Source organism: Schizosaccharomyces pombe (assembly GCF_000002945.2).
Source record: "Schizosaccharomyces pombe strain 972h- genome assembly, chromosome: II".
NCBI lineage: Eukaryota > Fungi > Ascomycota > Schizosaccharomycetes > Schizosaccharomycetales > Schizosaccharomycetaceae > Schizosaccharomyces > Schizosaccharomyces pombe.
In genome coordinates this window covers 3,175,710-3,199,588 of record NC_003423.3, presented here as the reverse complement: position 1 = coordinate 3,199,588, position 23,879 = coordinate 3,175,710, and the positions used below count along the sequence as shown (strand labels likewise).

General features: G+C 35.3%; 10 protein-coding genes and 14 long non-coding RNA genes across 24 annotated transcripts; 9 read left to right on the top strand and 15 right to left on the bottom strand.

Moving 5' to 3' along the window:
• Positions 1 to 387: 387 nt before the first annotated feature.
• On the top strand, positions 388 to 2,529 carry hsk1 (Dbf4(Dfp1)-dependent protein kinase Hsk1). The gene is made up of 3 exons (NM_001022249.3): positions 388 to 842; positions 901 to 1,746; positions 1,810 to 2,529. The coding sequence occupies exons 1-3, from the start codon at positions 614 to 616 to the stop codon at positions 2,256 to 2,258; spliced, it is 1,524 nt and encodes a 507-aa protein (NP_596328.1). The 5' UTR covers positions 388 to 613; the 3' UTR covers positions 2,259 to 2,529.
• Positions 509 to 958, bottom strand: SPOM_SPNCRNA.6011. The gene has a single exon (NR_195361.1). It is a non-coding gene; the product is annotated as a non-coding RNA (long non-coding RNA).
• SPOM_SPNCRNA.6010 lies at positions 1,216 to 2,199 on the bottom strand. Its single transcript, NR_195360.1, has one exon. It is a non-coding gene; the product is annotated as a non-coding RNA (long non-coding RNA).
• On the bottom strand, positions 2,530 to 3,126 carry rpl2801 (60S ribosomal protein uL15). The gene has a single exon (NM_001022248.3). The coding sequence runs from the start codon at positions 3,096 to 3,098 to the stop codon at positions 2,652 to 2,654; it is 447 nt and encodes a 148-aa protein (NP_596326.1). The 5' UTR covers positions 3,099 to 3,126; the 3' UTR covers positions 2,530 to 2,651.
• A 171-nt stretch (positions 3,127 to 3,297) lies between these two features.
• SPOM_SPNCRNA.6009 lies at positions 3,298 to 4,363 on the bottom strand. The gene has a single exon (NR_195359.1). It is a non-coding gene; the product is annotated as a non-coding RNA (long non-coding RNA).
• Positions 3,896 to 6,336, top strand: cog6 (COG complex subunit Cog6). The gene is made up of 3 exons (NM_001022247.3): positions 3,896 to 4,280; positions 4,333 to 5,294; positions 5,351 to 6,336. The coding sequence occupies exons 1-3, from the start codon at positions 4,020 to 4,022 to the stop codon at positions 6,153 to 6,155; spliced, it is 2,028 nt and encodes a 675-aa protein (NP_596325.1). The 5' UTR covers positions 3,896 to 4,019; the 3' UTR covers positions 6,156 to 6,336.
• Positions 4,486 to 5,546, bottom strand: SPOM_SPNCRNA.6008. Its single transcript, NR_195358.1, has one exon. It is a non-coding gene; the product is annotated as a non-coding RNA (long non-coding RNA).
• On the bottom strand, positions 5,782 to 8,272 carry ste13 (ATP-dependent RNA helicase Ste13/Dhh1). The gene is made up of 3 exons (NM_001022246.3): positions 7,934 to 8,272; positions 7,838 to 7,887; positions 5,782 to 7,786 (listed from the first exon to the last, which is right to left on the bottom strand). The coding sequence occupies exons 1-3, from the start codon at positions 8,039 to 8,041 to the stop codon at positions 6,487 to 6,489; spliced, it is 1,458 nt and encodes a 485-aa protein (NP_596324.1). The 5' UTR covers positions 8,042 to 8,272; the 3' UTR covers positions 5,782 to 6,486.
• On the top strand, positions 6,810 to 7,091 carry SPOM_SPNCRNA.6007. The gene has a single exon (NR_195357.1). It is a non-coding gene; the product is annotated as a non-coding RNA (long non-coding RNA).
• Positions 8,273 to 8,470: 198 nt separating the features above from the next.
• utp22 (Nrap domain-containing protein) lies at positions 8,471 to 12,117 on the top strand. Its single transcript, NM_001022245.3, has 2 exons — positions 8,471 to 8,553; positions 8,605 to 12,117. Exons 1-2 carry the CDS (start codon positions 8,503 to 8,505, stop codon positions 11,845 to 11,847), a joined length of 3,294 nt encoding a protein of 1,097 aa, NP_596323.1. The 5' UTR covers positions 8,471 to 8,502; the 3' UTR covers positions 11,848 to 12,117.
• Positions 8,961 to 9,410, bottom strand: SPOM_SPNCRNA.6006. Its single transcript, NR_195356.1, has one exon. It is a non-coding gene; the product is annotated as a non-coding RNA (long non-coding RNA).
• SPOM_SPNCRNA.6005 lies at positions 9,541 to 9,745 on the bottom strand. The gene has a single exon (NR_195355.1). It is a non-coding gene; the product is annotated as a non-coding RNA (long non-coding RNA).
• SPOM_SPNCRNA.6004 lies at positions 9,902 to 11,893 on the bottom strand. The gene has a single exon (NR_195354.1). It is a non-coding gene; the product is annotated as a non-coding RNA (long non-coding RNA).
• Position 12,118: 1 nt separating the features above from the next.
• On the bottom strand, positions 12,119 to 13,251 carry mam33 (Mam33 family protein). Its single transcript, NM_001022244.3, has 2 exons — positions 12,833 to 13,251; positions 12,119 to 12,713 (listed from the first exon to the last, which is right to left on the bottom strand). The coding sequence occupies exons 1-2, from the start codon at positions 13,153 to 13,155 to the stop codon at positions 12,227 to 12,229; spliced, it is 810 nt and encodes a 269-aa protein (NP_596322.1). The 5' UTR covers positions 13,156 to 13,251; the 3' UTR covers positions 12,119 to 12,226.
• SPOM_SPNCRNA.6003 lies at positions 12,486 to 12,772 on the top strand. The gene has a single exon (NR_195353.1). It is a non-coding gene; the product is annotated as a non-coding RNA (long non-coding RNA).
• Positions 13,252 to 13,415: 164 nt separating the features above from the next.
• On the top strand, positions 13,416 to 15,947 carry SPOM_SPBC776.06C (Arf3/6 docking factor). Its single transcript, NM_001022243.3, has 2 exons — positions 13,416 to 15,762; positions 15,818 to 15,947. The coding sequence occupies exons 1-2, from the start codon at positions 13,987 to 13,989 to the stop codon at positions 15,911 to 15,913; spliced, it is 1,872 nt and encodes a 623-aa protein (NP_596321.2). The 5' UTR covers positions 13,416 to 13,986; the 3' UTR covers positions 15,914 to 15,947.
• SPOM_SPNCRNA.6002 lies at positions 14,033 to 14,675 on the bottom strand. The gene has a single exon (NR_195352.1). It is a non-coding gene; the product is annotated as a non-coding RNA (long non-coding RNA).
• Positions 15,356 to 15,805, bottom strand: SPOM_SPNCRNA.6001. The gene has a single exon (NR_195351.1). It is a non-coding gene; the product is annotated as a non-coding RNA (long non-coding RNA).
• On the bottom strand, positions 15,835 to 17,790 carry gpc1 (transporter). Its single transcript, NM_001022242.3, has 7 exons — positions 17,405 to 17,790; positions 17,082 to 17,353; positions 16,936 to 17,005; positions 16,773 to 16,897; positions 16,469 to 16,729; positions 16,221 to 16,420; positions 15,835 to 16,171 (listed from the first exon to the last, which is right to left on the bottom strand). Exons 1-7 carry the CDS (start codon positions 17,582 to 17,584, stop codon positions 16,068 to 16,070), a joined length of 1,212 nt encoding a protein of 403 aa, NP_596320.2. The 5' UTR covers positions 17,585 to 17,790; the 3' UTR covers positions 15,835 to 16,067.
• Positions 16,638 to 16,896, top strand: SPOM_SPNCRNA.6000. Its single transcript, NR_195350.1, has one exon. It is a non-coding gene; the product is annotated as a non-coding RNA (long non-coding RNA).
• Positions 17,791 to 17,808: 18 nt separating the features above from the next.
• SPOM_SPNCRNA.1586 lies at positions 17,809 to 21,263 on the top strand. Its single transcript, NR_150478.1, has one exon. It is a non-coding gene; the product is annotated as a non-coding RNA (long non-coding RNA).
• Positions 18,251 to 21,036, bottom strand: sec2302 (COPII cargo receptor subunit Sec23b). Its single transcript, NM_001022241.3, has 4 exons — positions 20,946 to 21,036; positions 20,725 to 20,896; positions 20,644 to 20,675; positions 18,251 to 20,482 (listed from the first exon to the last, which is right to left on the bottom strand). The coding sequence occupies exons 1-4, from the start codon at positions 20,974 to 20,976 to the stop codon at positions 18,420 to 18,422; spliced, it is 2,298 nt and encodes a 765-aa protein (NP_596319.1). The 5' UTR covers positions 20,977 to 21,036; the 3' UTR covers positions 18,251 to 18,419.
• Positions 21,264 to 21,621: 358 nt separating the features above from the next.
• On the bottom strand, positions 21,622 to 22,919 carry hom6 (homoserine dehydrogenase). Its single transcript, NM_001022240.3, has 2 exons — positions 22,856 to 22,919; positions 21,622 to 22,786 (listed from the first exon to the last, which is right to left on the bottom strand). The coding sequence occupies exons 1-2, from the start codon at positions 22,893 to 22,895 to the stop codon at positions 21,696 to 21,698; spliced, it is 1,131 nt and encodes a 376-aa protein (NP_596318.1). The 5' UTR covers positions 22,896 to 22,919; the 3' UTR covers positions 21,622 to 21,695.
• SPOM_SPNCRNA.5999 lies at positions 21,668 to 23,322 on the top strand. The gene has a single exon (NR_195349.1). It is a non-coding gene; the product is annotated as a non-coding RNA (long non-coding RNA).
• Positions 23,323 to 23,879: the final 557 nt, after the last annotated feature.

Here is a 23,879-nt window from a genome sequence, read left to right as displayed (position 1 = left end):
TTTAACTAGGAATAAATTTCAAATTCAGGATAATTTTTTTATTTATTTTTAAATAACAGAAAAAAAAAACGTGTTTGAATACCATGGTTAATCATATTTACTCTCAATGTCCAATAAATAGTCAATTCTAGTTGTTTATGGTGGTTATTAACAATAACAAGAGCCCAAAGGATTTATGTTTTTTAAAGCAAGTCCTAAATTTAAAAAAAGATAAAGGACATGAAATCTTAATCTTTTCCATAAGTATACAAATATTATAGCAGAGTACTTTTTTTATTAAACAAAAGTTGGATTAAAAATGTATTTTTCTTGTTTGGAAGTAACAATGTCCCTCATTAGAAGAGCATTTTGCTTAACAATGTACAACTGGTGTTGAACCTGGAATCTGCAAATTCTTATATTCATGGAATGAGTTTGTGTTACACATTTTAAAAACTTGATTTTTTTGAATCTTAGTATTCGTTCGCGTGTTCGGTTTGAAGGTTTAAAATACGTGAAAATTTGTTTTTTCTTGGTTCCTTCCCTTGGCAGCATTTTACCATTTAATTGACGACTCTTTTAATTTTTTTTAAGTTATTATTTGGTTTAAAAATATATGAGTTAAACCGTTAACATGGCAGAGGCCCATATCACACTATCACCTAAAGTAACTCATGAACAACAAACAGATATTGATTCTGAATGTGAAATCACTGAGGTGGACGATGAAAATGTAAACGAAAACAAATCTCAAGAAATGATTCAAGATATCCCTGCACGAGACCGCGAAGAAATTGAAAATATCACAAGGACGTTCGTAGAGCTACAAGAGAACTATCGGCTAATTGAAAAAATTGGAGAAGGTAAACTTCAATTACCGTTTTTAGTACTGTTTTGAAACTATCTTGCTAATTCGTTTAGGTACGTTCTCCAGTGTATATAAAGCGGAAGACCTACATTATGGGAGGTATATTAATGATTGGGACATTCAAAGTGAAGTGTTAAAGGAATCTTCTTTTGGAAAAGAAAAAATTCCTGTTAATGAAGACAGCCGGAAACCGAAGTACGTTGCTATAAAAAAAATTTACGCGACAAGTAGTCCTGCTAGAATATACAATGAATTAGAAATCCTATATTTATTAAGGGGATCGTCGGTAATAGCCCCGCTAATAACTGCTTTAAGAAATGAAGATCAGGTACTCGTAGTTTTACCCTACTACGAGCATACTGACTTTCGTCAATATTATAGCACTTTTTCCTATCGCGATATGAGCATTTATTTTCGATGCCTTTTTCAAGCTATGCAGCAAACTCAGACTTTGGGAATCATTCATAGAGACATTAAGCCTAGTAACTTTCTCTTCGATGTTCGTACCAAGCATGGTGTCTTAGTTGACTTTGGATTAGCAGAGCGTTATGATGGAAGACAACAATCACATTCTTGCCGGTGCACTAATTCAAATGCGGCCGAATTAGCACATGATTTTTCGATTGCGCAGGAAACATCTCTTGGATACATAAAAAACGATACTCGACCAAGCAAACGGGCCAATAGAGCCGGAACTCGAGGATTTCGAGCACCTGAAGTATTGTTTAAATGCTCATCTCAATCACCCAAAGTTGATATTTGGTCTGCTGGGGTTATTTTGTTATCTTTCCTTACTAAACGTTTCCCCATGTTTAATTCAAAGGACGACGTGGATGCACTCATGGAGATAGCATGTATATTTGGAAAAAGCGAAATGCGCCAATGTGCTGCTTTACACGGTAAGAACGATCTAATGTCCCTTACGGAAGTGTTTGTGTTGATTTTTTTCGCTAACCTGCCAGGTTGTACGTTTGAGACAAATGTAAGCACGCTTACAGAAAAAAGAGTAAACTTTAGGAAACTTATTTTGTGGGCCAGTTGTGGTTCAGCCAGTATATACAAAGAAAAGCTTCGTCATAAACCAAGCCAAGAAGAGCGATTGTGCCTGGATTTTTTAGAGAAATGTCTTGAACTTGACTGTAACAAAAGGATTTCAGCTGAGGAAGCATTGGATCACGATTTCTTGTATCTCGATAATTTAGCTTACGAAAAGAAAGATGACGATACAGCTTTTGATAATAGCTTTGGAGAAACCTCTTTCGAGAAAGACGAAGACTTAACTGCTAAGCACTTATCCCATATCCTTGATTTTAAAGAGCAGGAAGAAACAGATGAACCTACTTCTTTATCAAAGCGGAAGCGAAGTATTGATGAAATTTTACCAAATGATGCTTTGCAGGATGGAGCTTGAGAAGATTTGCTGGCAATTTCTCATCAAGCAATCACTTATATTTGTGCATACATTTTCATTTACAGTATAAGCATTACTGTAATCATTGGGTATTAAAGTGAAAGCATTATTGTATGTCTATACATCGAAAATACCCTATGGAATTTTTGGGGTGCATTTTCAGTTACAAACATTAATCCATAATTAATTTTACCATAGCATAACGAACACATATCAGCAGGTGAGGCTTTTTCACTTACTGACTTAATTGAAATAAAATCTCTATACACTATTTGACCAGAGAATAACACTACAGATTGATCATACAACAATTATATTCCATCAAAGTATAGACGGATAAACGAATCAAACAAAATTAATTTTATTAAGCCACTAAGCAATCACAGGATGTTCTTAGGCAATGAGCTCAACGACACCACCAGCTTGCTTGATCTTCTCTTCAGCACGACGAGAGACATAACGTGTTTGAATGATGACGGGAGTATCAGGCAGACGACCCTTACCCAAAACCTTACCGTAACCAGATTGTAAGACATTAATAACGGGGGCAACCTCCGTGTTTTTACCAAGATACTTTTCACGAGTTTCGTTGGGAACCAAGGTCCAAAGACGATCCAAATTGACAGTAGGACGCCACAAAGGATTCTTCATGAGGTGGAATCGACGCATACCAACCTTACCAAAGTAACCAGGGTGATACTTATCAAAGTGACTACGGAGGTGTTGCAAACCACCGGCCTTACCACGACCACCGGGATGCTTCCTGTGCTTACCAATACGACCATGGCCAGCTGAGACGTGTCCACGAAGCTTACGAGTCTTAGAAGTATGAGTAGGCATCTCGTTTCTTCGCCTTAATAGAGTGGGTAGTCTGAAGCAAAAAGATGTGTACAGTTTTTTGAGAGAATAAAAAAAAGCAGTCACATTTATAGTTGAAAGTGTAGCGTTTTACGAATTTAGCCGAATTTGAAAGTTGCAATAAAACAGCTAATAATTAAATATGGAATAGTAATTTTTTAAATATTTTAGGTTTTTAAATTCCTAAATTTGTTTTGTTGCGTGTCTAATTTTCACGGGCATCAGTGCACTTTCCTATATTGTTCGAATGTAAACAATACTTGTCGGCATATATCTTTGTCAAATAATTGTCGCCAGATTGTTAATGTATTGATCGTTTGACAATTGAATTAAATATGTTTGAGGTTGTCCAAAAGCCATGAATATGAGTACCATCATATATATACCTTAATGAATTTAGAGGGTATGTATTTAATTGTCTATATGAAAATGTAGTGAATTTTTGAAAATTAGAGATGAGATGTGTGTGCATCCTTGATTAAGCATCGTAAATTTCTGTCGTTCTTTTATACAAATTTTAAAGAGTGCAATCGTTCGGATCATGTCAAAATTCAAAAAACTAAGACTGTAACATACAAATCTGCGAGCCTAATTGGCGATAATTAGAAAATGTCTTGAATAAGGTAATAAGTTGGATTTTAATAATTTTACTTCACCCAAGAATCGTATTATACTTTTACGCTCTAGGATTATATATAGATAAAAAAACGTTTAACAGTCAATTGGCAAAGATACCACGGTTTAGTAACGAAACTAATTATGCTGAGTTCAAAGAAACTATAGCAACGTATTTTACTTGTTTGTTTAAAAAACTAATTACTACAGTACTCAAAAGTTAGGGTCTCATCCTGACAGTCAAGCAATTGTGAAGCATCGTCGGCATTCTCCTAACAACACTACTTCATGGATGTGAAATCCAAGCATGGACACATAAAGTCCAACCCAGAAGAATCGCTTCTATTTAGGAATTCTGTGTCGAAAAATATAGCACAATTGTCTTCAATTAATTATGCAGACCGGAATGTTCAAGCGGCACTAGAACAATTGTCTGAACGAAAATTCAAAAATGAAAGAGAAGCACGAAAGCAACTTCCATTTGAAGTGTTTTCTGATTTAATATGGACGAATGGGTCAATCATCAAAGAGCTGTCAGAGCTTTCAAGTGTATGTTAAATACTAATCCATCAAATATTTCTGCAACGCACTAACTGTATAGCAAACTTTGTCTGTCCAGAGTCAACTTTTGAAAGTTAAAAATTCAATTGATAGCTATAAAAATGAGTGGTCTAAAAAAACGAATGACGCACAAATCTTATTGAATTCGTATGAGACATTCTGTGAAGAGGAAGCATTGATTGAGGAAAAGCTCAAAAATATTGAAATATTTGAGAAAAACTTTGTAATAATGGACGATGATTTAATTCACTTGACTTCTTCAACTGACGTTGACGATCGATTTTACTTAATTCTCGACAAAGCGCAAGAGATTCATGATAGTAGTGATTCTTTATTTGCTTCACTTTCTGGCTTCGTGGAGTACTCTTCTTTCGAGGAAATTGTAAAAAAAATGTCTCGGTATATTGAAGCTGCATTTGAAAAACTTTTTCGATGCGTACAGACCGAACTGTCAGATCCTCAGACTGCTCAAACTTTAGAAGCAAATTCGCATCTAAAAAAAGCTTTTACCAAGCTTTTTTCAGAACCAACAATGGTAAACAAGTCAATTAATTTAATTGTTCAGGCCCGTCAACAAATTTTATCTACGGCTTATCTGACAGCTCTCACTAGAGGAGATTTTTTATCATCCTCCAGACCAATTGAGTTGTCGGCTCCCGATACTGTGCGCTTCATTGGAGATTTACTTGCTTGGATTCATCAAACAATTGTTAATGAAAAGGAACTAGTTGAAGCTTTGTTCGCCGCCCGAAAGCGCCAGATTCAGTTAAATCCCTTCCCTCCTTGGGACGTTCCTAATGTTTTAGAAGATCAAATGAATTCCTTACTTGATGGAAGCTTATACGGAATTTGCCGTCCTCTATCATCTCGAGCGCAGACTTCGGTGCTGGATCTATCAGACATAGTTAGACTATATAACGTTATAGAAATTCTTGGTTTTTATAGGGAGGCATTTTCAAAGATCGTGCATGACGAGTGCATAATTTTGAGAATTATTAAAACGTAAGCTCCAAAACGAAAAGCGTGTATATTTGTTAATTACTAATACTCTACTATAGTTTGGAAGACTTTACCTATCAGAGAATGAAAACTGTGCTGGACGACGAGCTCTACACTATTTCGAATACGAATTTGAGTATCACCGATGACCTTCTACCTCCTGATTTCGTTACCACTTTTCTAAGAAACGCAAACTCAATATTTAAAATACGAGGAGCGTCGTTAAGCGTACAAGGTGTAGATGAACTGCCATTTAAGATGCTCTTTATGCAGCTGTTTGATAGGATTTTAGAAATATGTGCTGCTATGACAGAAGATGTACGTCCTCCTTACAAGGGAATCATACTCATGTTGAATGTATTGGACAGCTGTACAAACTATGTTGGACGATATACTTTTCTTAATGAACTTTTTGAATATCTGCAAGAAAAAACAACTTACTACAAGAATAACTTAACGACATTGTTGAACAACGACTACATTGCTCAAGCAGGCCTATCGGATTTACTTCAAAAAATAGCAGACACTACTGATGACAAACAAGCATTAAAGAATTATTTACATTCTTGGAAATGGGACCAACAAATTGACAAATTCAGCACCTTCATTAGGAAAACGCTATCTGAGACTATTGACAATCTTCAGCTCCTTACATCACCAATTGTTACAAATCAAGTACTAAAAGAAACTGCGATTTCCTTTGTTGGTGCAATTGAAACAGTTGATAAGGCTTTAGAGCTCTCGAATTTAGAAAGAAGGTGGCCATTAAGTACAGAGGAATTGCTAATTGCAATGAACGTCGATAGTATGGATACCCTTTCAGATATCGGTCAATCTGATATAGACAATTTATCAGTAAACTAATAAAATTCTTATCAATTGAAAATTGCTCCGTTAATATGATTGTAATTACGACCAGGAATATTGCAAACGAAAGTTAGAAGTAGATTTCTACGTTAAAAACGTTAAACAGGATTCCTTCCTGTCAAAATATAATTACAAGTTATATGACAATTATTTTCCACATAAAGATCCAAAAATCCCAAGCAAGCTTGGAAATAGTAAATCAGTCCTTGTCCAGTATAAACAAATTGTGTGAGAATCAATTACCACATAATTCACTTTCAAAAAAAAAATGATGAAAAGTCCAGGACTCTAAACTATTCAACGAGGCTTTACCGACATATTTAATACATTAGTCTGCTTTTTGTTGACCACGGTATCTGGGTTGTCGATTGGACTGACGATAACCACCACGATTTCCACCTCCACGAGGATGACCACCACGATTATTGTTCGGACGATTATGATATCCCTCCTGTCCTTTGGCTTGTTGAGCAGCCAATACTTGATCGGCAGATGCAGTCAAGGGTCGAGGGATTTGATAATCACCATTAGGAAAAACATACAGGGAGGGATCAATACTAGGGGGAATTGGTTGAATTTCAGTGCCAAGTTCATTTTCAATTCGATAAAGGTTAAATCTGTCAGCCCAAGAGATGAAACTAATAGCCAAACCACGATGACCAAATCGACCAGAACGACCGATGCGGTGCAAATAAGTTTCGGCGTTCTTCGGAAAATCAAAATTGATGACAACATTTACAGCTTGGATATCAATACCACGAGTCAACAGATCAGAACAAACCAAATTGCGGCAAACGCCATTTCTAAAATTATGAAAAACACGGTTTCTATGAGACTGTAACATTTTAGCATGAGAATAAAAGCATGAATATCCAAGTTCAGTAATTTTTTTGGCAAGTAACTCGACACGGTTAGTGGAGTTACAGAATATGATCGACTGGTTGATCTGAAGTTTTGAAAACAAGGTGTTAAGACAATGCACCTTCTGGCTCTCGTCAACGAAAGCATAATATTGAGTAACACCACGAAGGGTAAGCTCGTCCATCAAGTTAATTTCATAAGGTTTATTAAGATGTTTATCCATAAAGTTTTTAACAATTAACGGAAAGGTAGCACTATACAAAGAGATTTGTCGATTTTTAGGAAAATAGGAAAGAAGTTGTTCAATGATGGGAGTAAATTCCGGACTTAATAATTTATCGGCTTCATCCATAACAAAAGTAGTACATTCACTGAAATCAGCAACGCCTTTACCAGCAAGGTCAAGGACACGACCAGGAGTACCAACCACAATATGGACAGTATCGTTTAAACGGATAATATCATCTCTTAAAGTTGTACCACCAGTTGTGACCATAACTTTGACATTCATATGTTTTCCTAAAGTCTTACAGACTTGAGATGTCTGAAGAGCAAGTTCACGAGTGGGGACGAGAATTAATGTTTGAATTTTACTCTTCTTAGTATCAACTTTTTCAAGGGAGGGAATTACAAAGGCGGCTGTTTTACCAGTACCGTTTTTAGCTCTAGCTAAAATATCACGGCCGCTAAGAGCAATAGGGATAGATTCTTCTTGAATTGGAGATGGACGCTCGAAGCCCGCCTCAAAGATGCCCATCAAAAGTTCGCTGTAAACCATGTGTCAATATACAAATTTCATAAGAAAGAAACCATCATACCGTTTCAAATAATAATCTTCGAACTCTGTTCCTCTGGTTTTCGTAACATCCTGGTAATTGTTAATCAACGCCAATTCTAATTACTTAGTCACTCACCTCTGTTTTCGGCCGCATGTCTACAGGCTGAGCCTTCATTTGTCCTTTAAAGGATTCTCGGTCATTCAAATTAGCGTTTTCTAACTTTTGAATCAAGCTTTCAGCCATGTTGTTTTAATCTTAATCAATAATGAAAGACTGGGTAACTTTAAAATAATTTTGTAAATGGTTTCTAGTTTCCTTTTAATTCTTAAGGAATTTGCTAGTCGTAAATATATGTAACAAAGGTTCAAAATGGAACGTATTATTTTCTACAAAATAAACAAGAATCGTCGTGTTTAGCCTGAAACAAACCCCTTTGTGGGTGATTTCGAAAAAAAGCCGTTGTTGGTGTTGGATAGGTTTAGTGGGTTTAGCAAGGTTACTCAATACTTGAAAATATGTGGATCGAAAATACATTAATAATTATTGAAATTAATTCAAAATTTTCTAAAAGGTAGTATTATATTAATTTTATGCGATTTTCTATATCTTCGGAAGTTCTTCACCTTTGGAGCTCGAACTTGAACTTTACACTCGACTGTTTAAAAAACTTGCGACCTACGATTTAGAACCTTTAATTTGAGGTCATGAATGGTTTGAAAAGAGAGCATGAAAGTTCATCTTCCCAAGATGGATCCGTAAGTACATTTTATTTTCTGTTTAATTTGACATTTGAACTAACAATTTAGAAAACCCCAGAAACTGAATATGATAGTCATGTTGATAGCATTGAGGACATACATTCCCTGGCTAGTAAAAGAAAGAAATTAAATGAAAAGAAAGAAAACCTGGAGGATTTGACTTTATTGAAAACCAGTGCTTTTGAATTAAAACTTAACGAATTAATTAGAGAAATTTCGGTTCGAGGAAAATATTTTAGGCATGCCAATACATTTGTCGAAAAAATAAAGGATTTGATTTTCAAGACTCCAGTTATACCAGAAACAAACTTTTGGTCGGCTTGTAAAAATTTGGAAAAAGATAAAAAAGTAATTGTACCTTTGGCTGAGCCTTTATCTGCCAAAGACACTAATTTACGAGCATCTTTTGTGCCGCCAAAAACTGTAACACCGGGTATTTTCAGCTGTTCGAACAAATTTTTTTTGAATCCTGATGGTTGGTCATATGATCTCTTTTTAGAAATCCCAGAGTCTATATTTACCCAAAAGGATTATTTGAACGGCAGATATTTTCGTAAAAGAGCATTTTATTTGACTTGTATTGCCAAACACTTATTGGAAAATTTAGGTAATGAAGTTAAATTGGAATTTGTTGCGTTTAATGATGACATACGAAGGCCGATACTTGCGATTTTGCCCGAGTCCAAAGGATTTGCTGCCACTGGTAAAAGGTTTACCGTTTTCTTAATTCCTACGGTTCGGCAGATTTTCCCTGTCTCCAAATTGTTGCCTCATAAAAACGCTATCCGTGATTTCATGGAACACGAGGAATTAAAGCCCACCCCTTTTTATAATAACAGCGTCCTTGAAGAACAAAATTTACTTTTTTACCGTGACCTAGTCAAAAAATATAGTGTTAATCCACAATTTTTGGACGCTTGTGGCTTAGGAAGTACTTGGTTGAATATGAGAGGGTTTTCTTCTAGTATTCATTCTAATGGTTTTGGTTTGTTAGAATGGTATGTACTAATGGCTCTTCTTATGAGTTCAACAGGGCTTCCTGCTGGAAATGTTTTGAATACCTACTTAACAGCTGCACAGTTTTTTAAAAGTATGCTTCAATTTTTATCCTCAAAAAATCTAACTTCTACCTTGTTCAAACTCAATGCTGACTCTTCGAATTTAAAAATTGGTAATGGCCATCTCCCCACCCTAATCGATTGCAACACTGGTTTTAATTTACTTGGTAAAATGAAACAATCATTTTTTGAATATTTTCAAGCATCTTGCCGTCATACGTTAAATTTATTAGACGAAAACGCTAATTATAACTTCTCTAAAATTTTTATTACTCATGTGAACGTTCCCGCTTTGGAATTTGATGTTTCGGGTTGCATTCCATTGGAGCCTAAAGAGTTGGAAGATCCCAATTTTTGTAGAAAAACTGATCTGGATTCACCATATAGCTTATACTTGGAATATACTTGGGATCTTTTACAACATGCTCTTGGTGATCGTGTCTGCCAAATTATTTTATACTCTTCTATATGTACATCATGTTCTATCAATGAAAGTCTAAAAACTAAACTTCCCAAGCTTATCTCATTTGGTCTTTTACTTAACCCCGACGCTTTGCTAAGGTTAGTAGATATTGGGCCCTCTCCTGATGATACAGTTGGCTCTCAAAAGTTCCGAGAATTCTGGGGAGAAGTTTCGGAACTTCGCAAATTTAAAAATGGAAGCATAGCTGAAAGTGTATACTGGGAATGCTCGTCTCCTGATGAAAGAATTAGAATTCCACAACGAATTATTCGTCATATACTAAATCGTCACCTTGGTAATAATGTCGGAGATCGTGTTTCCTTTCGTAATGAAAAATTCCGAGTGTATGTGCATTCAAAAATATCACCTAATACAGATACTTACAACGAGTACGTCCCTGTGATGGAGGCGTATAATGAAGCTGTTAAATCGTTGATTAATCTTAGCGATATTCCTTTGTCAATTGCAGAAATATTACCTGCCGATGAATCACTTAGATATAGTTCAAGCTCTGTTCCATTTTACGAATCTTCGACATGCGCACCTATTGACGTTGTTTTTCAGTTTGAATCATCCTCCAAGTGGCCAGATGAACTTGAAGGAATACAGAGAACTAAAATTGCATTCCTGTTGAAGATAGCGGAATTATTGGAAGCGCTCGATAATGTCGAAAGAGCTTCTGTAGGATTAGAAAACACTGATAATCCTACACATAATTGCTGCTTTTTGCAAGTATTATTTTCCAATAATTTTACTTTCAGATATCGACTCCGGAATGATCGTGAGATCTTTTTTTGGAAGAGCCTTGAGAGAAACCCTTCAACTAAATTATCTGCTCAAAAAGGCCTCTATGCTTATGAACACATGTTTCAATTTATTCCGCGCCATACACTTGCTATTCAAGCTATTTGTCAAGCCCATCGAAGTTATTCGATGGCTGTACGCCTTGCGAAACATTGGTTTTATAGCCATTTACTTACCGACCACGTTACTGATGAAGTAATTGAACTACTAGTTGCTAGTGTATATATTAACTCAAGTTCTTGGCGAACTACATCAAGCGGTGAAACTTCATTCTGTAGAATGTTACATTTTCTTGCTCATTGGGATTGGAGATTTGACCCTCTGATCATCAATTCAAACGGTAAACTCCCTCACGATGTTCGACATCAAGCTACGGAAAAGCTTGAAAGTATTAGGAAACAAGACGTTGCGATTGCTCATAATGCATATTATATTATCACTGACTATGACTTTGACGGTAATCATATTGGGTATTACAAACCTTCCAAAATTATCGCAAATAGAATTACTAGTTTGGCAAGAGCCTCGCTTAGCGAGTTACTGAAGGATACTCCAAATTACAAGTCTATATTCAAAAGTTCACTTGATATTTATCATGTTGTTATTGACGTCAACATTAACAAGCTTCCTATGTATCGTGAAAGCAACTTAACGAAATATAAAAACTTGCAAAACATGTCTTCAGAAAGACCAGGTTTTGAGCCTATTACGGAATTTGTGAAAGAACTTCATCGTTGCTTTGAGGACACGATTTCCTTTTTTTACAACAAGAAGAATCCTAAAGTAGTGACTGGTGTCTTCAACCCCCGTATTCTAGCTAACCGCCCTTATCGTACAAATATCGACTACCCCTTCAAAGTTGTTGACAAGGACACTGTGGTTTTGGATGCTGATGTTGTTTGCGAAGAAATCAGGCAAGTAGGTGGAGACTTGATTAGATCCATCCAGTTACAACTCAAAGCCTAGGATTAACGTAAGACACCATTAGGACTTCATTATCGTTTTGATCCAATGAATTGATGGAATTCTATAACATTCCTCAACATGGCATATATGAGCAATGTATTATTAAAAAAAATGATATAATTAGACACATTCTTAGAATTTATATCAAGTGGATTTGATTGGAATGTTGTTTTGGGATATTTGAAAACTTTGGTAAATTTTGAAATGGTTAAAATTTGGGACATTACGGATAGGCTTCATTAATAAAATTTACTCATTTAGAAAACGAAATAGGTGCATATAAAGACATACGAAGCATGTAAATATTATAAATACGAAAACTAGATCAAAATATATGCGTAATTTTGTTAAAATCAGGTAAATTAAAAAATAAAAACATTTACTTCAAAAATTGACGAACACTTTCCAACCAATTGATGTATTCCTTTAACTCTTTTGTTAATCCGAATGAAACAATAAATGAAGACAAGCTTTCGTCAATCTTGCGTTCTTCTAAGTAACTATGGAAAAGGTCTTGCAACTCAGGGTCAAGTTCCTTAAAAGAAGGACCAAGGTATTGTTTACGACGCTTCCATTCAGCTTCAAGAGAATCAGAGGTTAGCATGTCTATATCTTTCGAAAAGTAAATATTTTCAATGTCAAAGCCGTCATCTAACGCAGTAGCTTCAAAGACCAAAGCACCATTACCCGGTTTGCTAATTTCAATGGTACAGGGTTGGAATCTTCCAAGATCCTCATTAGGAAACTCATCTTCAGCAGACTCTCCCTGATTTTGAAGTTCTTGCTCGTCTTCAAATTCAGTAAAATCTTGCTCCTCAGGAACGGCGTCAGTTACATCTTGAGAAACATTCATCGTAATTCGTATACTAAAGTAGTTAGATTGAAAACGTTAAAAAATAATTTAATTAGAATTTAGAAGGCCCACAACGCATTGTAGTTAAAATGTTTGACAGATACATGCTAAGACCTCAACAGCATTGCTTACTTTTCATCACCATGCTTGGCTTTCAGCACTACAACCGCGCTTCCTTGAACATCTTCAATGTCATAATTAACAGGTGGAAGTGAAATTTCCGACAGCACTTGGTTTTTTTCGTAGTCAATTTCAGACGATAAAGCGTTAATAAGCTTGCTTCTAGGATTTCCCGCAGTATGAGATGATCTACGAATAGAACTAAAAGAGAAAGGAGCTTTAGCTAGTTGCACTCGGTAAGCATTTCTTCCCAAATTGATGCAACCATTCGAGGCTGGAATGCGTATCGATCTCGAAACTGACCGGAAAATTTTTAAAACCCTAAGTGAATTCATTTTTTAAAGATTTCTCAAATTAAAATAAAAAGCTCCTTCTCACTGACAAGAGTATATGTGGTTCAATTTGCCAAAGGACTTTTGACTGTCTTGGGTAAATTCGACAATGAAATAATGCATGCACACATTTAAACGTGTTGGTAAATGTCATAGTAATAATCAAGAAAGTACAGTGTAAATCGTAATCTGACATAATGTAATTTAATGGATTCAACCGTATACCTTCTATTCTTCGACGGCCTATTTCATCTACTTCTACTATCCTGACGATTTAATTGATTCCTCCGTACTCTTGTATTACTGTTTTGGCATATTTTAGCACTTTTCCTTTTCATTGTTTTTTGTCAAAAGCTTCATATGATTATTTAGTTAAAAGATCACAATTAGCTTGGTGTGATATTTGACTTAAGTCAACATTTCCATTGGTTGTTCGAAAGTATATGTTCCATACTAAACGTGCGCCATAAATAAAGAATTTTGATCTTGTAAAGAGTAATACAATTTTCTGGACTTATATGCTTATATTTGGTATTTTTATTGGTATTGGAATTAGTAAAAGCCATTTCTAATTTTAGAAGTAATGAGCTTTTTACTATCTTTCGTTTGCATTGTTCATCTTTCATTCTCTTTTAAATAGCATAATTTTGGCTTTCTGTTTCAAAAATTAGGACAGATTTTATTCTTACGATTGTTGCATGCAGTTTTATGCCGTCTTCTTTTTTTTGGCATTGATTACACTTTAGTGTTTTACTCTACAAAAGGCTTATTCTAATAATATTTTTATGATTAATACTTCTGACACTTTTATTCGCCTTTCCGTACGATTTTTTTATGATGCAAATTGATTATTTATTAACCGCTATTTTCGATCCTGACCGTGGCCCTGTTTTGCAATATCAATGCCCGGAAAACGGCGAAGCTTCCGATCTTCACTTTCTTGCCGAATTAATGCTTCCTGACAGAGTCCACGAACGCAGAGAGGATTGGAGTCTTTTTTTTATTCATTTTTCCAAAAAATCTAACGTATTTTCTTTGTTCTCGAATGTAGACGATATAAATTTTGAGCCTTCGGATTCAAACATGTATTATGTTTTAAACACGATTCGCGCGAAAAGAGTCGAAGGAACCCGCAGAGGTGGCTCTGTATTTGCCATGGCTATATGTACCACCTTTCCACATGTTCATGCTTTAAAACCTTTGCTAGATACTGCCTGGGAAATATTTGATTCAAGCCCTTCTTTAAAGACATTATCCATGTTACATAAATCTTTTAATTTGCATAATTTTCAATCGTTTTACCAAAAACTCTCACTCGACTCTTCTTTAATATTGGCATTAAATAACTTTTGGTCCTTCTTTAATCTTTATCTTACTAATAGTCCACATATCATGAATGACATTATTAACAAGGACATTGATAATATCCCGAAACCTGGTTCTGAGTTGATAGAACTTTCTCGGGACTCATATAATTCTCAGGCCACCTTTTGTCTTTCAGCAGAAAGCCAGGAACGCTACGTTACATGCGTCATACCTTCAATTCACATACCTGAATGTGTTGGTGAAGTAAGCATCTCCAATTTAATAAATACTTTTATTGACGGTCCTTCTCCTTTTATGAACACTGACATCTCTGCTGATATAAATCCAATTAACGTTTTAATTACCGCGTTGCTCATTTCTAAGAAAGTTCTGTTTCTCACAAAAACGTCCTCAGCTTCTGTTTTAGCAGATTTTGTCCTTTCGTCATGTGCACTAGTTTCTGGTGCGACTGGATTATTGCAAGGTCTGACACGGATCACGTTTCCCTACATAGATTTATCGAACGTGGAAAGCCTTGTTAAATTACCTGGTTACTTGGCTGGTGTAATGAATCCAGCATTTACACATCATGCAGATTGGTGGGATGTACTTTGCGATATCGACAATCAAACTATTCAAGTATCATCAAATCTTTTTTCCGACGCTACCACTACAATGGATACGAAATCACTGTTTAACAACACTTCTCCTTTTACCCCAATATCTAAAGATAATCAAGATGATGAGATATTTATTAAAGACTTACGGAAATTTTTGAAAGCGGACGATAAAGAAACGTTAGTACGCTGGAGAGTAAGATTATATATACAATCCTTTATCAGAAAAGCGACAAGTTATGAAGCCTTGTTTTTGGAATCATCCCCGCTCAACCCATACTATAAGGATTACAAGTTTAAAGGATTTGGGTGGAGTTGGGATAATGACGATGAAAAGGTTAATGAACTTCTTTATTTAGCCCCAAAGTTTGAAGCTTGGAGACAAGCATCCACGTATAAAGACTATTGCTATCGGCTTCATTGTGCAAGCACCCCTGTACTTCGTTGTATGGATATTCAGTTTCACCTGGATAGACTAAGGAACTCGTCTCTCTCTACAACAGATGCTGCCGAAATATTTCTTGCTCTTGAGTCACACATTCGAACGGAAGAAGATGTAAATTATTTATTGTCTAATTGCCCCCTTCACTCAGGAGGCTTATCTGTAATTGCATTTGGACTTTATCATATATCTGACAAGGTTCGTAAAGCCGTCTCGAAATTGCTTAACAGAATTGAAACTCATAAGGTAAATTTCCTTTTCCATTGCTAATCCTAATTGGTATAACTAACTTATTTTTTAGTATGGAAAACTATTTTATATGGCCTTGAACAAGGTAGACATCTCTACTCATGTATACATCAACTCCCAGCATAAAAAGAAAAAAGATTCATTCTAAAAATTGTACATTATTTAACTTGATATAAATATAGGTCTTTTCGTAATTGTTAAGCTAAGTTCGTAATAATGTAGGAAATAAAAATGGAACAATCATAAGGAGTAAAGATCAGACATTTCGAAGCGTTAGTAGCTAAATGAGTTACTGCTATAAATTAACGGCTTAATGCAGAACTAGAACCAGAATTCGTCGGAGTTTCTGCCAATTGCTGTCGTAAAGCTTCTAATTCTTTTTGGAAACGTCTTCCAAATACATCAACTAAAATTGTTAAATTCCTAAAATTTTCATAAGTAACTTGATGACTTACTGTAATACGATGCGCCGTTCCAGACGGACCAGCCAAAAATTAGAGCTAGGAAAGCAGTAGAATATAATTTGTTGTTATACCAAAGAGAACACGGCAACATTGTTGTAATTGAATACAGGTACTGAATGATCATAAAAACAAATGGTTGCAAGTTTTGAGGAAGTTTCGCAACTGCACGCCCGAGCTTTGTTTTAGAATAACTTCTAGTATTAGCCATGAAAAGTTAAGTACACCGAATATGGACATACGCTTTTGACAACCATGTAAAAGAAGTTGGTCTGCCTTCCTGAATTTGTTTTTGTTTACCCACTTGGATAAAAAAATAATACCAAATCTGCCACAATGCATAAAAAAAAGAAGCAATCTCCACAGATGAAAGCAAATCGATCTTTTTAACTTTTAAAACAGCAGGAAAGCGATCTTTTAAATAAGACTTATTTGTTAGGTGCACAATTGTATGAAGAACCAAGGGCGGGAAAAAATGAATGAAGAGACTTGTAATTTTATCACTGAACATTAGTCAGGCATTCAAACTTCTTCTTAGGTACGTACATTGAATGAAACAATAAACTGTTTCTCCAAGCAACCACAGACCATGCCAAGGTACCATAGCTTATTGAGTATGACAGAATAAATAATCGCCGACTCTCCGGAAATATCCAAATGTAAACAAGAAGCTGACATTAGTTTCTTCACACTGCTGAAATAAACTTACCAGAATATTCCCCCAATAACAAAAATCAGCTATGAAGTATTCGTATCCTTTTCGTTGATACGTATAATACCTTATTTAAGTTAAAAATGATGGCATACGAGAATACGAGCCACGCTCATATCCATTAGAAATTATAAGCTACTTACCTCAAAGGTAAATAAACGAAAAGCTGTATAGTATACCATAGGTGCATTGATTCAGGAGCCATACCAACCAGCAAGGCAGTTAAAATGCAAGTGCTAACACCTAACGCGAAGGATAATTTATCGCGAAAACGAACAACTTTTCCGGAATTCCATTGTTCTTGAAACTTGTCGATCGATTTCCCTAGTCTTTCTTTTAACTTGTCGGTTTCATAGTTAATTTGTTTATGAATAGGCTGCAATTTATTTTTTTGACGTGATACTCCATGTTTCAACTACAGACATTAATAAAATACAAAAGGTGGTAATGTTATGTATGGACATACCTGTCCTTTCTTTTGATTATAATGCTTGTGTAGCCAAGAATAGACCCGATAAATGTTTGGTGCGTCAAATAAATCTGTAAAACCAACAGAATCATCTAATCCATGAAGTCCATAGTCATTGTCTTCCTCAAAGATCGAATATTCTGAATCAGTATTTTCATCAAATTCTAAATGATCCATTTTCCTTTATCAAAAAAGTAATTGGCGAAGCAACAAATCAACGCAACCGTATATCCAAAAATAAAGTAAGGAACCAAAAAATGGAAGCGTGATCTAGTTTGTAATCAACCGATTGAAGAAATACCAATGTTAATATTCCTATTAAATATTGTTCAATTTACTATGCTTTAATATTCTAGCTTTTGCAATAGGAAAAGAATTGTGTTGAGAAAGTTGCTGATTATCGGAATATGGTATACAATACGTGTTACAAGTAGTTATGACTATGATGCATATTTTCAATTGAACGGAACACGTTTATTCCAATAACCACCGAACAATAAAAGTATGTTATATTTAAAAAAACCTCTCTTTTATAAAACAAACATAGGCTCTTGCCCATTAACTAATTTTACACGTTTGTTGCTTAACTTAATACTACCATTACCATAATTTACTCCCAAATTAATCATAAATTCCCTGCGAATACGTACCAAGAATGCGAATTTTCAATACCTAAATTGGGGTAGGTTACTTTGCACGAAACATTAAATGCATTACATTCCGAGAACAAATTGAGTAGTTTATGCCTTTCTAAAAAAACTACATTATAAATACAGAAAATAAAAAAAGCGGTCTCCTTTTTTAAAAGATTTTACACCATTATCTGTATGAATAATATCAAAATATGGTGTTAACAAATGCTTGAACATTTTCTTCTAAAGATGGAATATATACTAATAGTTGATGTATTTAGGTTGCATCGACATTACAAAGCCATAGTTGATAGCTCCGCTATTACAAAGATGCAAATGTGTAATGATAGTTGTATAGACTCATCTTCAATATAGACAATTTAAGATATGACAGCCATTTTACGAAGATGGTCCATAAACTTTTGCAGGTTTACGTCGTCCGTTAAAACCGTTTCAGAATCCTTTGACATTGGTGAAAATTGAGAGGACTTGTTAAAAGAAACAGAAGGATTAATTCTTGATAGTAGGAATCTCGCTTGACTACCTCCCTGATCGCAAACAATAAATCGTGGAATAGGGAAGCGATCAGCCAGTAATTCAGTAACTTCAAGACGCGGAGCTAAAAGAAGCTCCTTCAAATTAACATACTCTGGTTGCTCTTGGTAACCAGCATTTCTCCATTGAGCAATAGTTGAACCATGGAAAATCAGTATATGAAAATAGGTGTCAAGTAGCAAAATCACATCTGGTTTAATGGAAACAGAATCCAGTAATACAGGTACCCCTTCAGGCTCGTTAAAGCTATAGGATTGAAGAGTGGGTTGTATCATAATTAAAGAATCATTGACATCCGCAACGTTCAACATATGACGATAGAAAGAAGTTTCATCGGGAGAATTATTAAAGATATGCAAAAATGGACTTCTCCTCAAGTGAAAAATAAACTGTGGATAAAGTGTAAAGTTTGGAAGTAAACGGAAACTGGAAGGGTCTTCTTTTCTATAGTCTGCAAAGTGTTGACAAAGCCTAATCAGGTTTCTATCAATCCATCTAGTTACGCTCATTTCATCCTCGGTTTGACATTTGAACAAAGCCATGCGAGCGACTATAGCAGCAGCAGCTTCCTGATCAAACGACTCCGAAATACTTTTTGCATTGCCGGTAATAAATGAGCGAGATATGGTAGTAACACGAAGTCGATAAGTTCCCGAAGAATGTTGGTAATATGTCAAAAACTGAATGAAAGCTTGAGTAGGCCTTTGCGAATTTGGATTCCCCATCTCTTTACCCAAATCGAAATATAGAGCGTATGAAGATTTAGGTGAAATCGCTGCCATTTTCCAAGAATTCGTTTTGCTTATGCCAATTTGAGTATCACTAATATTAGTACCTTTTTTATTTTCACCAACTCCATTTCCAATCATTCCACAGATAGTGAGGCCTTTAGACGTTAAGACTTCCAAATTCGCCATAAACCCCATTTTTAGATAACCGGAAGCATCAACACTAAATAATCTTTGAAAGCTCTGCTTAAAAATGGAAGTTGTAAATGAGTCGGATAGCACAATGGCACCACCAGTATTGTTAACAAGGTTTTCCATTTCCATTATACCTACTTGATCAAGGCAACCAGCAAATAAATCTAGAGCATGCCCTTGGTTGGAGAGGCGTTCAGCTAAAGAAGAATAGAACTTTTTAGATTTTTTGAAATGCTTAGCTTTGTCATTTGCAATTTCAGAGTGTGATCGCATTGGTTCCTTGAGTTCTGTTGAAACAACTTGACCCAGGCCAACCGTACAAGGACCACCACAAAATAACTCAATTCTCGAGCCACATTTAGGGAAAGCAATTCCGAGTAAATCGGAAGCTATCTTCACCGCAGCACCAGTACATCGAAGTTGCCTTTGCCCAGCTGGTACTTCGAGACAATCCGGCTGAAGTTGTTCAAGAATGTTAAGCAAGTGCATTTCACATTTCTGGACAGGCATAAGAAAGCGAGAGGCTGCACCAAGATTGAGGGTAATGCCTGTACCAGAAATTTTTGCTTTAGAAGAAGAAGAGCGAATTTGATTACCACTTAACGCTAATAGTTGTTGAAGCTTCATAGTGCTGTAATCAGCAGCGGGTTGAAAGACATACGATTTCGGCATAGCTTCAAATCCTATTTCATGAACCTGGATTAAAGACCCGTAGGTAATTAAACCAACAATGGCATCTGGAGGGAGCAAACTAAGACTAACTATGACTGCATCTTTGAGAGCAGTGAGTTCCGACTCATCAACTGCGGTGTCCATAACAAATAAAAACACAGGAGGAGATTTTACAGGCTTTGAAAGAACATACTCCATGGTAGTACTTTGACTGAGCAATTCCAACGGAAGACTGTTGCTGGAAATATCGCTATATTGAGCAGGAAGAGGATTTCGCTGAAAACAAAACGGACCTAGGTTCCAAATATTAGTGATTTGAATATATTTAAGGGTTAAAAATGCTGTAATAACTTGAACTAAATACTCGAAATTTATACCACTCATCACTTAAAATACGAAGCTGGTAACAGACATCAAGTATACGCTTCAAAATTTAGCTTGAACCAAGACTTACATATCCAGAATCTAGCACGCAGATCGACATGACTTATAAAATAATTTAGTATATTGTAAACCTAGGTGAATACACACGTACCAATAAGGATTTAGTACAGCGCGACACGGGGCTCTGCATGCAACTGGATCATACTGTTCTATTGTCATCCTTTCATTTTCATGTAAAGGAGTGTACATAGCAGCAATTGGAATGACTGCTCTAGCATTTTCAGCAGGTGTTGCTGAAAACGTATTCCATGAAAGTCGTATCCCTAAACCATAAGGTTAGCAAAGTTCTCCTCTTATAAAAAAAAGAAATACCATCTTGATCTTCTATGTCCTCAAAATTCATTTTCCCCTTAAGTTAACAGGACATTCAAACTTCGTCCAAAGAAGTAAAAAAACGTATGCTGGTATTAATTAGTGGACATGCAAATGGGTTAAGAGGGTACACATGCACCCATTAACGGGCTTAACGAATTTTAGCGTGAGAATAAGTAAACAAATTAACTAGAATACTAATTGCATTTACGAATGAATGAATAAGTATTCGAAGTAGTAGAGAGATATATTTTCTACCAGCTGAACCACTAACTTCTCAAAATTTAATATAAATCCAATATGCACTAGCAAAATAATGTACTTTTATCTCAAGGCGCTATTGAAGGCTATTGAGTAAACAAATTTTCTTGTCGATATAAACGATCGTTTGTTTGTACTCCAAATATATTGGTCTCTCAGAAAAGCCTTCGGACATAACACTTCAATCGAGTGTCACGGAAGTATTAACTACATGCACTAATGCAAAGAATCATCGTAGTTGAGAAAAAAAATTGAAAAATACTATAAGTTTACTACAACATACATATTTGAAAATTTTCTTCTAGTAGTATCATTAAAGCAATTAAATCCTTTACATAGCTCTAATACTTGTACATTCTTCTTATTTGGTTTATCAAAAATATTTCAAAGAATAATAACGGAAACCATTCCAGATATCTAGAAATGAGTAAAAAAAGAGATGATAAAACTTTATTTAAAGAAACCTAAACCAAAACTTTAAATATAAATTTAAGCGGAAGGAGCATCTGACGCGCGAACCTGAGACATAATTTTGATCATATCTCCAAGAACACCGGCAGCGGTCACAGCAGCTCCAGCACCGGCACCAATAACTACCAAAGGACGAGTATGGTAGCGTTTAGTGGTAAAGGATATAATGTTGTCAGACGATTGAAGGTTAGCGAACGGATGAGAAGCGTCGTACTTTTCAAGTTTGACAAGAGTGGTCTTGTTAGCAACGTCAGCCTCACCAACAAAACGGACAACCTTGCCTTCCTTCTCAGCTTCTTCGCGCATGCTAGCAAATTCTGAATCAAAGTTAGGTAATCCAGCTAAAAACTCTTCAGCATTTACAGCACTCTTCAAAGGTTCAGGAATGAGCGATTTAACAGGGAATGAGCTAGCTGACTCGACATGAACACCAGCAATACGAGACAAGATGGTGACTTTACGAGCGACATCCATGCCATTCAAGTCATCACGAGGGTCAGGCTCGGTATAGCCATTTTGTTTGGCAATTTTGACGATATCAGAGAATGAGGCAGTTCCTTTCTTGCCGTTAGGAGACCAAACGTTGAAGATGTAAGACAGAGTGCCAGAAAAGATACCTTCAATCTTTATGATTTCATCACCAGTAGCGATAAGTTCTTTTAATGTGGAGATAATTGGCAAACCAGCACCAACAGAAGCCTCGTGCATCAATAAAGCACCGCTCTCCTTGCTAGCCTTGATAATGTTTTGATAGACATCATTACTAGCAGAGAATGCTTTCTTGTTGGGAGTAGCAATGTTGATTTTCTTGCTCAAAAATTTAGGATAAGATTGAGCGATTGCTTCAGAGGCAGTGTTATCGACCAAAATGGCGGGAAGGGGGGACTTGGCAAGGAAATCTACCAAAGCATCTAATGAATAAGCACCTTGGTTCTGAGAAGTAAGGTTCTTCCATTCAGACAAATTAATGGGCTGATAATCCTTGGAGACGTAGTGACCTTCCATACTAGAAATGGCAACAACGTTAAAAGAGGTAGTGCCATTGGTAGAAGCGTTTTCATTAAAACCCTTAATTTGGTTTAAGAGTTCACCGCCGATGTTTCCTGTACCTATTTATTTTTAAGTGATTAGCTTTCGCTTTACAAAACATTCAAGCATTCAATTTATTGTGTGCTTACCAACAATAGCAACGTTAACGTTAGTTCTGCTAGCTGACATTTTCAAATAGTGGGTGGGAGAGGTAGAGATGCTACGACGTTGGGTCGGATTACGAAAAGCAGTGACAAGGGTTTTCTCAAAGGAAACTTTGGAAGAGGTGATATACGAATTGATAATTTTGTTGTAGGGAAATAAAATTTTAGAAAGTGTAGATAATTTAGGGAGATTTAAATTTTTTCCATGTCTAAATATTGTCATACCAAACATTTTTTAGAAGAGTTTATTTTATACCCAAAAATGAGTTTTCAACCAAGGAAGGATCTTTCTCTCTGATTGATATCAAAGTTTTGCAGGTATATTTGTTGTGAACAAAATGTGAGCGACATTATATTAATCGAGTCAGAACATATTTGTAATAATACTCAAAAGCGCAAAATCTATTACTGTAGCAATAATGATGTTGATTTCGTTTGATACAAATTTTATTTAATTTGATTTTGTTTTATTGAAGCTCCGCTAAATAAACTTAGCTAGAAATCTAGTATAGAAGCCGATTTATATAAATTAATCACAAATTATAAATATAACGCATTAAATTTCATATATGGGATTCAATGGCATACAATCATATATTTACTTTTACAATTAATAAAAACCACTTAATCAACTTATGTGATTTATTAGTGTTTATCGACTCGTGAAAAAAAATATTTAATTTTTTGCTTCGTAAATTAAATTATATGCTGCTAAGTGTCTAAATAAATCACATTCCATCCATCAAATTTGCTTTTTTATTATTAAAAAAAAAAAAAAAAAAAAAAAAAAAAGAGATTTTTGAAGAGAAAAGTCTAGGGTTCAAGAAAATGAAAAACTGTAATGAAACCAATCTGACTATATAATTTGTTAATTATATATGCATATTATTATGATTAGCAAACTCAAATCATAAGCAGGTGCAGCTTTTTCAATTTAAAAGTTCAGATAACATACATTAAATTATTTATTTATTTTCTAAATCAAGCTTAGAAGAAAATAAAATATTAT

Excerpts from the sequence above, each read along its gene's own strand:
- hsk1 (NM_001022249.3), top strand. The coding sequence starts at position 614 with ATGGCAGAGGCCCATATCACACTATCACCTAAAGTAACTCATGAACAA. Across the intron at positions 843-900 it reads AATTGAAAAAATTGGAGAAG|GTACGTTCTCCAGTGTATAT; the intron begins GTAAACTTCAAT and ends TAATTCGTTTAG. Across the intron at positions 1,747-1,809 it reads CCAATGTGCTGCTTTACACG|GTTGTACGTTTGAGACAAAT; the intron begins GTAAGAACGATC and ends CTAACCTGCCAG.
- rpl2801 (NM_001022248.3), bottom strand. The coding sequence starts at position 3,098 with ATGCCTACTCATACTTCTAAGACTCGTAAGCTTCGTGGACACGTCTCA.
- cog6 (NM_001022247.3), top strand. The coding sequence starts at position 4,020 with ATGGATGTGAAATCCAAGCATGGACACATAAAGTCCAACCCAGAAGAA. Across the intron at positions 4,281-4,332 it reads AGCTGTCAGAGCTTTCAAGT|CAAACTTTGTCTGTCCAGAG; the intron begins GTATGTTAAATA and ends CTAACTGTATAG. Across the intron at positions 5,295-5,350 it reads ATTTTGAGAATTATTAAAAC|TTTGGAAGACTTTACCTATC; the intron begins GTAAGCTCCAAA and ends ACTCTACTATAG.
- ste13 (NM_001022246.3), bottom strand. The coding sequence starts at position 8,041 with ATGGCTGAAAGCTTGATTCAAAAGTTAGAAAACGCTAATTTGAATGAC. Across the intron at positions 7,888-7,933 it reads ACATGCGGCCGAAAACAGAG|GATGTTACGAAAACCAGAGG; the intron begins GTGAGTGACTAA and ends AACAATTACCAG. Across the intron at positions 7,787-7,837 it reads GAAGATTATTATTTGAAACG|CGAACTTTTGATGGGCATCT; the intron begins GTATGATGGTTT and ends CATGGTTTACAG.
- utp22 (NM_001022245.3), top strand. The coding sequence starts at position 8,503 with ATGAATGGTTTGAAAAGAGAGCATGAAAGTTCATCTTCCCAAGATGGA. Across the intron at positions 8,554-8,604 it reads CATCTTCCCAAGATGGATCC|AAAACCCCAGAAACTGAATA; the intron begins GTAAGTACATTT and ends CTAACAATTTAG.
- mam33 (NM_001022244.3), bottom strand. The coding sequence starts at position 13,155 with ATGAATTCACTTAGGGTTTTAAAAATTTTCCGGTCAGTTTCGAGATCG. Across the intron at positions 12,714-12,832 it reads GCCAAGCATGGTGATGAAAA|TATACGAATTACGATGAATG; the intron begins GTAAGCAATGCT and ends TAACTACTTTAG.
- SPOM_SPBC776.06C (NM_001022243.3), top strand. The coding sequence starts at position 13,987 with ATGATGCAAATTGATTATTTATTAACCGCTATTTTCGATCCTGACCGT. Across the intron at positions 15,763-15,817 it reads ACAGAATTGAAACTCATAAG|TATGGAAAACTATTTTATAT; the intron begins GTAAATTTCCTT and ends CTTATTTTTTAG.
- gpc1 (NM_001022242.3), bottom strand. The coding sequence starts at position 17,584 with ATGGATCATTTAGAATTTGATGAAAATACTGATTCAGAATATTCGATC. Across the intron at positions 17,006-17,081 it reads TTCGTTTATTTACCTTTGAG|GTATTATACGTATCAACGAA; the intron begins GTAAGTAGCTTA and ends AACTTAAATAAG. Across the intron at positions 16,421-16,468 it reads TTTACATGGTTGTCAAAAGC|TTATTCTAAAACAAAGCTCG; the intron begins GTATGTCCATAT and ends TAATACTAGAAG.
- sec2302 (NM_001022241.3), bottom strand. The coding sequence starts at position 20,976 with ATGAATTTTGAGGACATAGAAGATCAAGATG. Across the intron at positions 20,897-20,945 it reads GGACATAGAAGATCAAGATG|GGATACGACTTTCATGGAAT; the intron begins GTATTTCTTTTT and ends CTTATGGTTTAG. Across the intron at positions 20,676-20,724 it reads GCTGTACTAAATCCTTATTG|TCATGTCGATCTGCGTGCTA; the intron begins GTACGTGTGTAT and ends TTATTTTATAAG.
- hom6 (NM_001022240.3), bottom strand. The coding sequence starts at position 22,895 with ATGTCAGCTAGCAGAACTAACGTTAACGTTGCTATTGTTG. Across the intron at positions 22,787-22,855 it reads CGTTAACGTTGCTATTGTTG|GTACAGGAAACATCGGCGGT; the intron begins GTAAGCACACAA and ends AAAAATAAATAG.